Below are 15,235 nucleotides of genomic sequence, written 5' to 3' on the forward strand. Positions count from 1 at the left end.
AACTCCATAACTAAAATCTAGTCTCAGTGACTTAGCTTTCGGTAATAATTAACAATTACTATAGGAAAAGTACAAGTAAAAATTCTTAGTATAAGGAGGAATATAAGAAATCCAAAGAGTTTTAATTTTATAGTACACAACTGTAGAAAATAGTATAATTCATGTTTTAGTTATAAATGGGTCATCTTATGTTACTATGTTTAAGATGATCAAAAAGAAATCTCCCAAGTCGTGAATAGTTCTCCCACGGGTGTCTGTGTGAAACAGAAACAGAGAGATAGATACACACTCATACCGCCTGTAAGCAGCTTCTGTTACAAATATCACTTCTTAATAAAACTCAAAGCATACAATAATTCAACAAACAGCAACAGACAATTCTTACTTACAAATGGCCTGCAGTAGAAAAAGGTAATTCAATATATTGGATAATCTGCCAAACCATTTCTTCTTTGGTTTGTTAATTTTAAAAGAAATTACATGAGTATCATATTTCCTAAAAATTCACAATATAAAGTATAGGTGAGATAATAAAATCTTCCTATAACTCTATACTGCAGCTTTTCTTCTCTGTTCCTTGAAGCTTTTACCAAAAGCAGGATGGACCTTAAACCACATGTGATCCCTTCCTTGACCTTCACGCCATTCTGGGACCAGATCAAAATCACCTCAGAGTAATAACTACGCAGCTGAAAATACACCTGATTTTCAAAACTAAACATTTTAGGTTGGCAGAGAACTTGTTCCAACAGAATATATGCTCTCTATATACCATAAAAATTTCAAAGTCAGGTTTATGTTCTTAATTTGAATAATCTACTTCTTAAAAATAGAAGATCTGATTACACATAAATGTTTTCTATATGCTATCATGAATCATGAATTTACACTAAAGAATTTTGTTTCCCAAGAAATTTATACTGTTTGCAACTATTCTGAAATTTACTGGGATATACTTCCCCAGAAGAAAGAGGAGGATACATTTGTGTGTTTAGTTCCCAAGTGCCCATTCAGTTTTTCCACAAACCTGATTATCCTGCATTTCTTCTGAAGCAAATGACATGAAATATACTAAGAGAATGAGGTAAAAAGAGGCAAAAATGGAATATTTTGACAATAAAAAAGGGTTGTTACACTGCCTGTATCCGAAAAAGAATGTCTAGCAGTGCAGTCTCTAACAGTGAGACTATCCATTCTCTCAGTCAGAATCAAACAGCCACAGAAGAGGGCTAGTGGCAGCTACCCATTAATAGTGCCACACCCAAGAAAAGCTACATGAAAAGTATCATAATTACAGAACATACATATATAGCAATGAATTTGGAAGTCAGCAACATACAAACAAATCAAGTTTGCGAAAAACAAAACATCTGGAGTATTTCCTCTTTATCACTTTCAGGTACTAGTAAAATGGATTAGTAGAATCACTTGTTAAGAGATAGTAATGGCTCTTGTTTTCTTTCTCACTAAAGTCTGGAAAAAACTGAGTCTACTCAAATGGTATTACCGCTGCATTAGGTTGTCCAGGAGTTGACAGTGGTGGGATCATTGGCCGTGGATATGGTGGCGGTGGCGTGGCTGTGGCCTGTGAGGGTGGAGGCACTGTGGGAGTGGCTGGAGGGGTTGGGGTGGGCCTGGATTCAGTAATCTTGCCCGTTTCTTTCAACTGGACCAGTTTGAGAGCATCCCTTAAGAGATACAGAATCATGATTAGAAACAAGGAACAGAGTGTTTAGAAAGCAGAGATGAGCTGTGGAGAGAAGGTACTGAACTAGAGAGATGTCAAGGCCAAAATAATGCAAAATGAATGGCTTGAGTTAAGCAAGCAAATCTTATCTGGTCTACTGATTCATATTATTCACCCACTACAATATTTGGACATTTTCAAAAACCAAACAACCATTCAAATTTATCAAAGTACTGGGTGTAGGTATCTTTAAAAAGGAAATTAATCTTTTTTTTTGAGGGGGGCTATCATCTGATAGATGAACAATTCATAAACCATACTCTTGTTCTTTATACTGGTCAAATAACTTTCACATGGCATTTAGAAAACATCAAATTTATCACAACTTTATTAGGATATTTACTAAATTATTAGATTTTCTAGTGCAGATTGCCTTGTTTATAGCCAGGATATCACACCATTTTGAATTGCTCAATATGTTGTCAGCACCATCTAATGAAATAGACCTAACCCAGCGCATCATTCAGAATGAAAGGTAACTAAACTAGTAATAGACTTAACTTGCATTAAAGGTATCTTTGGTTTTTAAAGGGATTTAATTAGATTATTATGTGTGTGTGTGTGTGTGTGTGTGTGTGTGTGTGTGTGTGAAGCTTTCAATCTATGCTAAGTTATAGTGGGTATGAAGTAATACATTCTCTTAAACAAAATGGCTTTTACAAAAATTATAATATTTGACAATTCAAAAGAACCCTTTCCAAAAACAACATTTTACAGATTAAAAGTGTTTTTAATCTAAAAAAAATTTTAAAGGGTTTTACATAATCTAAAAACATCATGGTGACACAATTTAAAGGCCAATTACATTCCTTAACCTTCTCAAACACAGTTTAATTATTATTGTTTATCAAAAGAATTATGAGGGGGAAAACCTAGCAAGCTGGGCATATTTGAAATGACAATCAACCTCCCCTAAACAAAGCCTTTTACTTAATATCTTATGGCAACATGGTAGGCAGAATTCTGAGATGGACATGATGAGGGAGCAGGAGGCTGGCTGAGGACAAAGCAAAAGCTGGCACCTTGCACCCCCTCTCCATCCGCTCCCACTCCCCTTGGTAATGTGTGTGACATTCCTCAGGCACCCCTGACTGCCATAAACTAGAAACAAATAGTTAACTTGCAGAGATCACAATCCTGCAAGACAGGAGTCTCCCTCGGTTTACAAATGTCCTAGAGATCTACAAACAAATAAGTTACCTTATCAATAGCACAATTTCCAGAGGCAAATAACTCAGTTCCTCAAACCCTCCCCTCCATAAACAAAACTGAAGGAGGCTGAGGTAGAAGGGAATATATAGTTAAATCTCTTCTAAACCTAAATCTCACTAACAAAGATGACTGATAGCAGGATTGTGACATCCCACCAAGAATCTCCCAACTATCTTGATGTTAATGGCTGGCCTAAAGACAACATTGACCAAGCTGCAAGGGCAAGGCCTCAGGTAGGCCTCCGATATCTTGGCACCTTGCAGGCCCTCCTTAGCATATGAAAACTCCTTTGAAACCTCCCTTCCCCTCACCTTTCCCCAACCGCAGGGTACAGAACCTGCCATCGCTCCCAACCTGGGGCAGGAGTTCTTCCTGCCCACGGGTCCTGTCCCTGTGCTTTAATAAACCACCATTTTGCACCAAAGATGTCTCAAGAATTCTTTCTTGGTCATCGGCTCTGGACCTCAGCACACCCAACCTCACCTAGGTTCTAGAACTTTATCAGACAGCTCCAATATTCTTGTATATACAGAATTTTACCGGGTGTACACAGCCCACATAATCCCTTACGAGTATGATGGATAAGCTCCTGATTAGGTTACATTACAAGGCAAAGGTGATGGACTTTGTAGACATCATTAAGGTTCTCAATCAGATGGCATTAAGTTCACCAAAAAGCAAAAGGTAAAATTACCCCGGTGGGATCAGACATATCAGATAAGCCCTTTAAAAGAAACCAGGAATTCCTAGAAGAGACCTGAAGGGAGAAAGATTCTCCCGCTGGCGCTAGAGGAGCCTATGGGCATTTGTGAAGATAAGCACAGGGCAAGGACCTGAAGGCGGCCTCTAGGAGCTGGCACCAGTCCTTAACTAAGAGCCAACCAGGGGCCAGAGTGTGAAAGACTGGATTCTGATAGATAGACTGAGTTCTGATAGAACTGAATTCTACCAACAACCATGTGCCTAAAAGAAGTCTCCAATAGATGAGACCCTAGTCCTGGCCAAAACCTTGATTTCAGCCTTGTGACCAGGAGCTGAGAACCCAGCCATTCTGGTTCGCAATTTCTGACCTACAGAATTGTTAGATAATAAACGGGTGCTGTTTTAAGCTGGTATGTGTGTAGTAATTTGTTTTGCAGTAATAGAAAATTGACCCGGGCAGACATGTTTCAACTGGGAGCACATTATTAGAGGAATCCCCCCATGTGTACTCATACCATTTTTAGGAAGGAGAGTCCATGCTTTATATCTGGTCCAAAAAGGGGCACATGGAATTAACACTAAGTATGAACTAACTTGTTTCAAAATTAATAGCTGACATTTAACAAGAGAGGTCAGATTGGCGAAGAACTCTTAAACGTTTTACCATCTTGGATCCCTAATAAGCATTGAAAGGGGAGTAAAAGTGAGAAAATAAGCCTCTATGCTTGTATTGTGCTTATGCATCTTACACGAGCCCTGTAAGGGAGGTATTATTACTCCCAATCCATTGGTGACTAAGTGGGCTCAGAGAGGTTAAATTCCAAGTATAAGTTAGAATTTCTCAAGCACCTACTCTACTCTAGGTGTGGAGGATAGAGGGTTTAAACAAGACACTATTCTGCAGAACAGTCTATATTAATCAGGCAAACAAACGACAGATAATGACACACTATGAAGAAAATAAAGCAGAATAACGACATGAATGACAGGTGAGAGGAGGGGTTCTTTGAAAATAGGATGGATGGTCAGGACCTGAGGATGTGGTATTTGTGTGGAATGATTTGAAGGAGGAAGCCACAAGAAGACCTAGGAAAGCATGTATCTAGACAGGGAAAATACAGTTGCTTCTAACAATAGAAGGCAGGCCAGTGTGGAAAGAGCAGTGCAGAAGGAGGAGAGGGTTAAAAGATGAAGCCAGGACTGGCATCAAACCCAGGTGTGGCCAACTCCAGAGCTTGTGCATTTTCTACTACTTTTCTCATACTTGTGCACACAGCATGCAAATATAAACCAAGGCAGAGTCAGATCAATTTTTTTTTCTCACATGAACAAACTGGGATAGAATGCAGTACATCTAAGATTAACAGTTAAGTCTGAGATTGAGCAACAGAATGTGATCTACCTCATCTAAAGCCAAATGTAGGATCTCCTGACCATGGCCTCCAACCCATGACACAAAAATCAGCACAGGCGTAACTGGAGGCAGTGCTGGTTCTCGGAGCAGGTGCCACAACATGGTGATGGAAATGCAAAGAATAAGGGCAAGGCGGAGGTACGTGGCCTAGGAGGGAATGACCTTATGTACTGTTAAGGCTTTTGACAACTTTGGAAGTCAATGTTTAATTTACTCATATTTACAACCGAAAGCACCATTTTCCAGTTAATTATGATAATATTTACATGTAAAATAAATGGCTGCCAATAACATTTCTGGGGATTTATGCCATAAGCTAAAATCCTAGCCAGATAAACAAAAAAAATGAGCAATGAGGGGCGACTGAGTGACTCAGTGAACTGAGCAACCAACTCTTGATTCCGGCTCAGGTCATGATCTCAGGGTGGTAGGATGGAGCCCCATGCTGGGTTCCGCGCTCAGCAGAGAGTCTGACTGACGATTCTCTCCCTCTGCCACCTCCCCACGTGCTTGCTTGAGCACTCTCTAAAATAAAATAAATAAATAAAATCCTTAAAAAATAAGCATTGATATATAAAAAATAAGCATTGATATATTCTGTTGATTCAGAAAAAAAATGCTTTCAACAAAAGGTATCTAGCTTTTAAGAGCTCTTACATGTCATAGCCTAACAATACTAGTCTCTTTCCATTATATAAGGTAATTAAATACATCTAACAAAACCTATTACTAATCTGGGTTTTAAATCAAATTAAAGTTTAGCATAAGAATGTCATGCCCAAAACACACCCATTTCTTTTTTTTTGTTAAGATTTATTTATTTATTTGACAGATCACAAGTAGGCAGAGCAGCAGGCAGCGAGAGAAGGGGAGGGAAGCAGGCTCCCTGCTGAGCAGAGAGCCCCATGTGGGGCTCCATCCCAGGACCCTGGGATCATGACCTGAGCTGAAGGCAGAGGCTTTAACCCACTGAGCCACAGAGGCGCCCTCCCCCAGCCCGCCCTATTTCTTTCTTTCTTTCTTACTTATTTATTTATTATTTATTTATTTATTTGACAGAGAGAGAGAGAGAGATCACAAGTAGGCAGAGAGGCAGGCAGAGAGAGAGAGAGGAGGAAGCAGGCTCCCTGCTGAGCAGAGAGCCCAATGAGGGACTCAATTCCAGGACCCTGAGATCATGACCCGAGCAGAAGGCATCGGCTTAACCCACTGAGCCACCCAGGCGTCCACGCCCTATTTCTTTATATGGGGATCACCAGTTTACTCTCAGGCATGAGTTAAAAATAAACAAAAATAACAGTTGTCTGAATACGTCTATTTAAGAAAAGACTGCTCACACTAAACTGACACATTTTTATTTCACTAACAGCATAACTACTATTTACTATTTTGTCAAGAAATAGGCAATTTGGCTTCATTCTTGTAGTAATTAAGATTCCTGGGTATAAACGCTCTAAAGAATAAAAGTAAGGAGAAGTCAATAATCATAACCAAGTAAACAGGAAATCAATTCTGGCCACTGCTTCACAGTAAACTTTCACTGCTGATTTTACATTTACATACGTCATAAAGTATAAATATTCATTCATGTTTAGTAACAGCCAACAATTTAGTTTCTATAATGCAGAGAATGCTTTTAATGATTTCTGTCCATGAAATAATGAGTAAGAGTCTACATGAAGAATTGGGTGGGCACTGAAAGCTGTAAAAATTAGGAGGAAAACAAATAAACCACATACTTCTGCACAAAAGCAGAAGAAACCCTGGTAGTTCATTCAGGGTAGAACCTTTTCTACGAGGATCCTTAGAGAGTAATTCATTTGGGTGTGCTATGACTTAGTTTTAAAAAGAAACACCACTGCAAACATGCTACACACTTCCCTGTCACACCTATCAGAGCTTTTCATGCTATGATATAAACACAAACATTAGCTACAGCTATGACTTAAGACATAGATATACAAAAGATACTAGGTTACAGGCAAAGATCTTAAATGTATTCTGTTTCTAACTGTGGACCTGCACTAGCTTTCCTAAAATAATCACATAAAAGGCAAAGTCAGGTCTATATGCTTTTGTGCAACATACATTTTCAGCAATATGTTTCAGCAATATGTTTGCTCTGCTGCAACATTTAAAATAGCAACCCTAACACTGAGTTTACTTCATAAACACAATAGATCAGAGGCACTTCCACAGCAGTTGGAACTGATTTTTTTAATTCTGCTTGCATTTTTAGTTGACAGTGGAAGGAGCAAAGACGTCCCTCCAAATTTCAAGAATTTGTGCTGAGGTATTTTGGGGGAAGCTTAGCCTGCAATTTTTCAGTCTTATCAGAAGATGGTATTTCTGTAGGTGACAGCAAGCCAAAGTATTTTCCCGAAGTCCACCTTAATATTAAACTTAAAACACAGGCATCTTTAGCAGTATACAAAGCAAAAATCCTAAATAATGCATGCCTTCAGGATCAACTTTTCTCATGAAATCTTTGGTAATGTGTCAGATTTTGAAGACCAAAGGCTGACTCTCTTCTGGTGCAGAGTTAAAGAATAAGGACAGGAAAGAAAACTGGAAGTTAGGAGGAGGAAGATGGCAAAAATATTAAAAATATAACTCTACTTTAATAGTGCTTCCTTTGGGTATACAGCAAGACAATACCATTTTGTTTTCCTTAATAAACATTACATTACTATTATAACTTCAATTCAGGTTTTAAAAAAAAGCGCTATTTGTTCGTCATAGATATATAGGAAACATGTGGCAAGAGAAGGGCGAAGGGAAGGAAGGGCTATTTCATTCCTTTGCTGTCACACCACTGCACTGCCTTCTAAAATATCACCTAATAACCGACTTCAAGATTTTTCTCGGATTATACCTTAACTTTTTATCCAGCTCCTAGATATCCTCCAACACAAGAAAAGTTGCCTTCTAAATGTTTACCTCCTGATTATTTCAATTATAACTACTGCTCTACTACCTATCAAACCTCCTCTCGACTCCCAAAATATCGCCTGCAAATAACCTTCACCTCACTGATCCTTATGCCTGTGGGCTTGTCCGCTCTGATGACAGGCTTCAGAGGTAACACATCACTCAATCCACCAAGACAAACAGTTTCCCAAAGCCCTTACTTGCACTTATGGAGCCAAAATTTCATTATCCGGACCAGAATCCCAAATTCATTCCTTGATTTGCTGCTATCCTGGTCTAGGCTCTCCATCTGATCCTTTATGAAAGCTTCTGGATTCTGTCCTTACAACACTGTCTAGGTCAATAATCTCCCTTCTACTTCTTTGACCTACATTCAAGCATTTTTTATCTTTCACCTGAATTACTTTATAAGCCTATTAATTTATCTCCTAACCTCAAGGTTTTTTCTGCTCCATTGTTATCTTCTACAAATCCATGGAATTAATCCAAAGTACAGCTATGATTACTATGATTACTTTACCAAAGATTTCACCAAATCTTGATCAATGATTAATGAATTAAATACAGACTTTCGGTCCTATCCCTCAGAAATACAGGTAAGTCTATTTGGTTACAAAAAAAGTTGCTTTATCCCATTTTTATGGAAAGCTTACTAAAACACAGACGGGTAGATTAATAAAATCAAGGAACAAATAGGATGGATGTGGGAGAAAAACTAGGCTTAACTGGCTATGAAGATACTTAATTTTAACATTTTATGGCTAAGTGAAACTTTTTAACTCCTTTAAAACTTCACAGTCTTGGGGCACCTGGGTGGCTCAGTGGAATAAAGCCTCTGCCTTCAGCTCAGGTCATGATCCCATGGTCCTGGGATCGAGCCCCGCATCGGGCTCTCTGCTCAGTGAGGAGCCTGCTTCCTCCTTTCTCCTCTCCGCCTGCCTCTCTGCCTACTTGTGATCTCTGTCTGTCAAATAAATAAATAAAATCTTAAAAAAAAAAAAAAAGAAACTTCACAGTCTAGGATACTACTTTTCAGTCATGGGGCAGGACAGCTGATTTACGCTGCATGTAGTATGGCAGAACTCACGGTATGCATTTAAGAGAACCACATACACGTCTGATGAACATATCGATACAGCTGTAATACAGGTAAATGAGGCTACCTAAGAATCAAACCTGGATTGCTCACCATAAAAAAAATGCCCTGAAATAAACCAATGTTTTATTTTTCTTTTAAAATTATTTATTTATTTATTTGAAAGAGACAGAGAATGAGTATGAGTAGGGGTAAGGGGCAGAGGGAGAGGAAGCAGCAGGTTCCCCACTGAGCAGGAAGCACTATGCAATCCTGGATTCCATCTCAGGACCCCGAGATCATGACCTGAGCCGAAGGCAAACACTTAACCCACTGAGCCACCATGTAGGCACCCTAAATCAATGCCTTAATGAAGAGTAAAATAATCTAGTGGAAAAAAAAAAATGTCCCTTGGTCCAGCACTGCCACTTTATTTCATAACCTTTCTCAACTTAAGAAATGTTATCTGATATTACTGATCACTTTTATCAATAGTAAATGGGGAATAAGCATACTGCTTTAAAATGTTAACTCAATTTGAGTTACTACCACCAATAGAAATGTAACAGAGAGGCACCTTGGTGGTACAGATGGTTAGGCATCCAACTCTTGGTTTCAGCTTAAGTCATGATCTCAGGGTGATGATCTCAGCGTCTCAGCGATTTCAGCATTGCTCTGGGCTCTACACTCCGTGCAGAGTCTGCTTAAGACTCTCTCTTCTTCTCCCTCTGCCCTCTCCTCACACTCTCTCTCTTTCTAAAATAACACACACCACTATAGCAATTTTACATCAATCATACGTCTAAAGGATTAATCTTTGTCTTCACCGCTAGACTAAGTTTCAATAGAGCAGGGACCATCTGCTCGCATACACTTTCTTTTTTTTTTAAGATTTTATTTATTCATCTGACAGACAGAGATCACAAGTAGGCAGAGAGACAGGCAGCGAGAGATGAAGGGAAGCAGGCTCCCTGCTGAGCAGAGAGCCCCATGCAGGGCTTGATCCCAGAACCCTGGGATCATGACCTGAGCCGAAGGCAGAGGCCTTAACCCACTGAGCCACCCAGGCACCCCTGTTCTTATACACTCTTAAAAGAAACAAAATGTAAACAAATAGAAAAACATATCAGTATTCTTGAATAGGAAGACTCAGGATCATCAAGACATCAGTCCCTCCCCAAGTTAATTGTAAAATGTGATACAATCCCAATAAAAACACCATCATTCCCCTGTACCATCAGGGCAAATGAATTGTTTAAAATTCATTTGGGAAGATAATAAAATAAGAATAAACCAAGAAAAGTGGGTCTATTGAAAAAGAACAAGGAAACTATCAAATTTTAAACCTTACTATAAAGTATTTATAATTAAGAGTGTGGTACTGAACAAATCAGGTGAAACTCATGGACAGTGGAACTGAAAAAAAAAATCCAAAAAGAGCCAACCACATATGGAAATCACTTGGATCATACAAGTGACTAAAATCCAAACAGGTAAGAATGAAACTGTTTTTAAAAGTATATTTCCAGGTTTTAAAAATTTAAATGTGATTTAATCTTATTTCAAACAACCGTAAAATATAAAGTTTCATCACTCTGTACTCTATAATTTTCTGCATTTATCACTATTTCTAAGGATCTGGCTTAGTTACTGAATCAGAACCATTTTTCACTAATGTTGTAATTATTCCGAAATAAGTCTTGTATAGAATACAAGTCTGCACTCACAAAAGCAATTGAAAATACAAAAGAACAGTGTACGTCCTTTTAAATCTTAACACTGAATAAGCTCTTCTTTAAATACTTCCAGAAAAAGATGATCATGATAACTAATGGAATTGGTTATTACAAAAAGCACAAACGTACTCTTTGGTGAATATCCCCCGAGGGCCAGTGGCTATCCCCTGGCTAGCATCCAGAGCATGTTTTTCCAGAATATTACGGGCAGCTGGACTTAAACGGAACCTAAGAAGAAAACGTGATGATTAAGAAAATCAATAAACACTCATAATTTGAACCAAATATACCTAAACATCAACAATTCTACTGATAATTAGAAAAATAAAAATTTATAATAAAGTTAAAATTATTCCCATAGTCACAGGCAAATAAACTAATCCATACTAATTTGTTTATTTTACCACCCAAACATTTTCATACAAATTTAATTAGTTACTATTTCAAAATATTCTTTTAATAAGAGTATATATTCAAAAGGAGAGAGCTTCTATTTTAACTAATAACTTTTCACATGTCTCCTCATCAAACACATCAATAAGGAACTAACCACACTGCTCCTTCATTTTTTTGTGTGTGGTAAAATTTACAGAAAATTTACAATTTGCATACAATTGAGTGGCATTAAGTACAATTACCCTGTTGTGCAACCATCGCCATCATCCATCTCCAGAATTTTCATTCTCTCAAACTGAAACTCTGTACCTGGTAAACAGTAACTCCCCATTCCTGCCCTACCCCCCTGCACCAAGCAGCTGGCATTCTACTCTCTTTACTTATTTGACTAGTCTAGGTAACTCATAAAAGTGGAATCATACAGTATTTGTTCTTTTGTAATTGGCTTATTTTACTTTAATTTCTTTAAGATTCATCCACATCATCGTATGTTTGTCAGTATTTCCTTCCTTTTCAAAGCTGAGTAACATTAACATTCCATTCTATGTATATAGCACATTTTGGACACATGGGTTGTTCTCACCTTCTGGCCTCTGTGCATAAGGCTGCTTGCTATCCACGGCTGTACAATTATCAAAGTGAGTTCCTGCTTTCAATTCTTTTGAGTGTGTACCCAGAGAAGGAATTGCTGGGTCATATGGTAATTCTATTCTTAGTTTTCTGAGGAACTGCTGTACTGTTTTCCAAGTGACTGCACCATTTCACACTCCCACCAACAGTGCACAAGGGTTCATCCTCTATATCCTCATCAACACACTATTACTATTTTTAACAGGAGCCAATCCAGTGAATGTGCAGTGGCAGCTCACTGTGACACTGAGTGGCAGTTCCCTCATGACTAGTGACACTGAGCACCTTTTTGCATGTTTATTGGCCATTCACGCATCTTCTTTGGACGAAATGTATATTTGAGTACTTTGCCTATTCTAATTGGGTTGTTAGTTTTGTGTTGCTGAATTTTATCACTCATGTATTTTTAAAAGTCATTATTATTTAAATGAAAGCATTTTTATTTCACATGTCAGGAGAGTAAGTGGCAAAAACTTATGTTGATTGTTAGACATGGAAAGAGATACACCAAATAGTGACACAACTACTAAGTATCTACTTTTCAGGTAAGATGTTTAAATAAAGCAGCAAATACAAAAGACTATACAGTCAGATAAAGAAAATGAGTTAAAGGGGCTAAGTCCTGAACTTTATAACCAAGAAATGGAGAACAAATGTTGTGCTTGCTGTATTTCAGAGAAATAGCTCTCGGTGATATGGGCTCACTGCTATCAGTCTTCAGATTTTTAAAAAGAAACTGAAATTTTAGATTTCTTAATGTAAGATTAACTACAACCAATTCAAAAATTTATTAAAAAAAAAAAAATCACTGTGTGGGCCAACACTGCATAGTTCACAGGTCTGAGGAGGTTTTTTTTGTTTGTTTGTTTTGTTTTGTTTTGTTTTAAGTAGGCTCCACACTGGATGGGGCTTCAATGCAGGAGGCCTGAACTCACGACCCTGGCACCAAAACCTGAACTGAGATCAAGAGCCTGATGCTTAACGACTGAGCCACCCAGGTGCCCTAGGTCTGCTGCTTTTTCTATACTACGGGGATGCACATTAAGTCTCTAGTGATGGATCTTCCAGAATGATGGAGGACATGCCATGATCTCTGCCTAAGGAGAAGAGCAGTTAAGTACCTCCATGACTCTACCTTCTGATTTCCATGGTAAATGAAAGAGAAAATAAAGGGAAGTTAAAGCAACACAGCGAGAAATGCTGTGGGGAGGGGGATGGAAATTTACAACTCAGCACTTCAAAATCACTGACAAAAACTGACACTGGTAATGTAAGGAAAAACATTTTAAAATGCTGAAGGATCTGTGTTTTAAGTTCAAAAGCGGTACTTAAGAGGACCTTTCTTAATCTTGTACAGAGAATATTAAATAAATGAACCTGTTAAAATTTTCCAAATCCATCAATTAAAGCTATGTAAGGCTGAAGTGAAATGGTGTTTACTAAGTCTGTGTGTTATCCAGGACCAAAACTGAGCTCCAGTCTCTGTCAGACATTCGAATGCAATATAGATGTAAAGGAATGCATGTTAGGGTGCCAATTCTATTTTATGTCAGTTATCCATTTAGAACTGGAATTCCCATTACGGTAACTAGAACACAGTATGAAGCCTGGTGTACTGAATTCCATCTTATAATCCTAAAACCTACTTCAAGCTCAACATGGACACAGACTATTTGCTTTGTTCTCCACCAGGTGAGCAGGGTTTTCATACTACCTGGAAAGTGACAGGTATTCAATAACTGTTTATTGAATGAACAATGAGAGTAAAAGAATCATCCTAGGCCTCAGTTACCTAAGAGAAAAAGGGAAGATCACCTACTTCCTACGTAAGGTGCAGAAATGTTTTAAATATGACAATAATTAAAATATCCTAAAAGCTGCTGTAATTTTTTTTTTTTTTAAACATCAGCATCCAAATAAACATACTCACTGCAGTTTTTCCAGTGTGTGTTCCTTTTTGACGGGAGGAGAAATTTGTGGTTCGGGTGGAGGACAAGGCACTGCTGGTTTTGAAGCTGGTGATGGAGGACCTATATCTTTGGGGATTTCAACATGTTTCCAATCTTCTCCTTCTTCAACTAGCAAACCAATTAGTGAACCTAGTCGTATATTTTTAGATCCTTCTTCAACCTGTATTTTAAAAAGAAAATAATTGCAGAGGTGGAAAGGCTCATGATCATATGAAGTAGTTTAGGTAATTCTGTACTGATTAGAAAGATCTCTTAATTTGAGCTAAAATCTGCTTCTAAGTCAGCCTGCCTCCTCCTTCCACCCACCACTGTCCTTTCTTACTGCTATACCTGCTATACCGCTATACCCCAGGATACCTTCCTTCACTGCTCTTCCCATCCCAGTTATTAATGCTACATCCTGGGAAAACAAAACAAAACAAAACACGAGAATTTCTCCTCTGACAGCTTTCAAATATCTAAGAGCACACATTACCATCTTCCTTTTGACGTCCAGCCGTACAAATCCAAACCAGGAGACTGTGGTTTACTTCAACTATTTGTCTTTCTCAGATAGCTTCTTGTTACAATAGCTTAGGAATCCCAAGAGCTCACAATGAATTAAGTACCCTAAATTAGTCCTTTTACTAACATTAACCTAATGTAGAATGTATTCTGTAAACTTAGTCTTTAGAAAAAAGCATATGCCATCACAGAAACAGAATTGGTTAACTACTCTGGTTAATGCTGGTTTCTGTCTTTCCTTACACCCAATTTTCCCCATACATATCTATTTACAAAACCTGACAAATAAAATAAAATCCCATGAATTTTTACAAGTACATCAGAAACACGGTGGTGTCTCAGCTAATCAATCTTTCATAGCTAATGTCAATTAAAAGGGTAAGTAAGATTGAATTCTAAAAAAACTTATATGTATTTCAAACATTTCAGCACATTAACTCATAGACAAAGGACTGATTTCTATTTACTTAAAGAAGTTCCTAGGGAAACTTCAGATGACAATGTTTTTAAAGTTCAGTACTGGAAGAAAATGTCATTCCTTTAAAATTTTTATTATTATCTTTCAATTACATTAAATAAAGCTCATTACAGATATAATTTAATGAATAATAGAATGAGAAGCTGTAGGATGTTCGCTAATATAGTAATTATAACTAAGAACATAACTCTAAAATGGGCTTGACATTTCTGATTAACATTAAATTTGATGCTTATTAGTATGTATGCTATTCTAAAAATAAATAAGGCATAAACCATGGGATTTAGGAAGCTTTTTAAGTTTACTAATTACTGATGGAGAACAGAAATAATGCTTCAGTGAAGCAAAAAACATATATATAAGAAAAAAGTATAGAATATAGGGGTATCTAATGAATTTCAAGCTGTGAAAAAATAATAAACAGCTCAAGAACAATTTGT

At 37.7% G+C, this 15,235-nt stretch overlaps 1 protein-coding gene across 2 annotated transcripts in view; it reads right to left on the reverse strand.

Moving 5' to 3' along the window:
- The window catches only part of PDHX (pyruvate dehydrogenase complex component X), a 69,592-nt gene that overhangs the window by 19,565 nt on the left and 34,792 nt on the right, over positions 1 to 15,235 (reverse strand). For both annotated transcript variants that reach the window (XM_004755975.3, XM_004755974.3), the window contains exons 4-6: positions 13,774 to 13,973; positions 10,947 to 11,045; positions 1,508 to 1,688 (exon numbers count right to left, since the gene is read on the reverse strand). In XM_004755975.3, the coding sequence (XP_004756032.1) occupies positions 1,508 to 1,688; positions 10,947 to 11,045; positions 13,774 to 13,973 (480 nt within the window). The remainder of the gene's footprint in view (positions 1 to 1,507; positions 1,689 to 10,946; positions 11,046 to 13,773; positions 13,974 to 15,235) is intronic.

The sequence above is a fragment of the Mustela putorius genome, unplaced genomic scaffold (genome assembly GCF_011764305.1).
Source record: "Mustela putorius furo isolate JIRA1106 unplaced genomic scaffold, ASM1176430v1.1 tig00003859_pilon_pilon_pilon, whole genome shotgun sequence".
Classification (NCBI taxonomy): domain Eukaryota; kingdom Metazoa; phylum Chordata; class Mammalia; order Carnivora; family Mustelidae; genus Mustela; species Mustela putorius.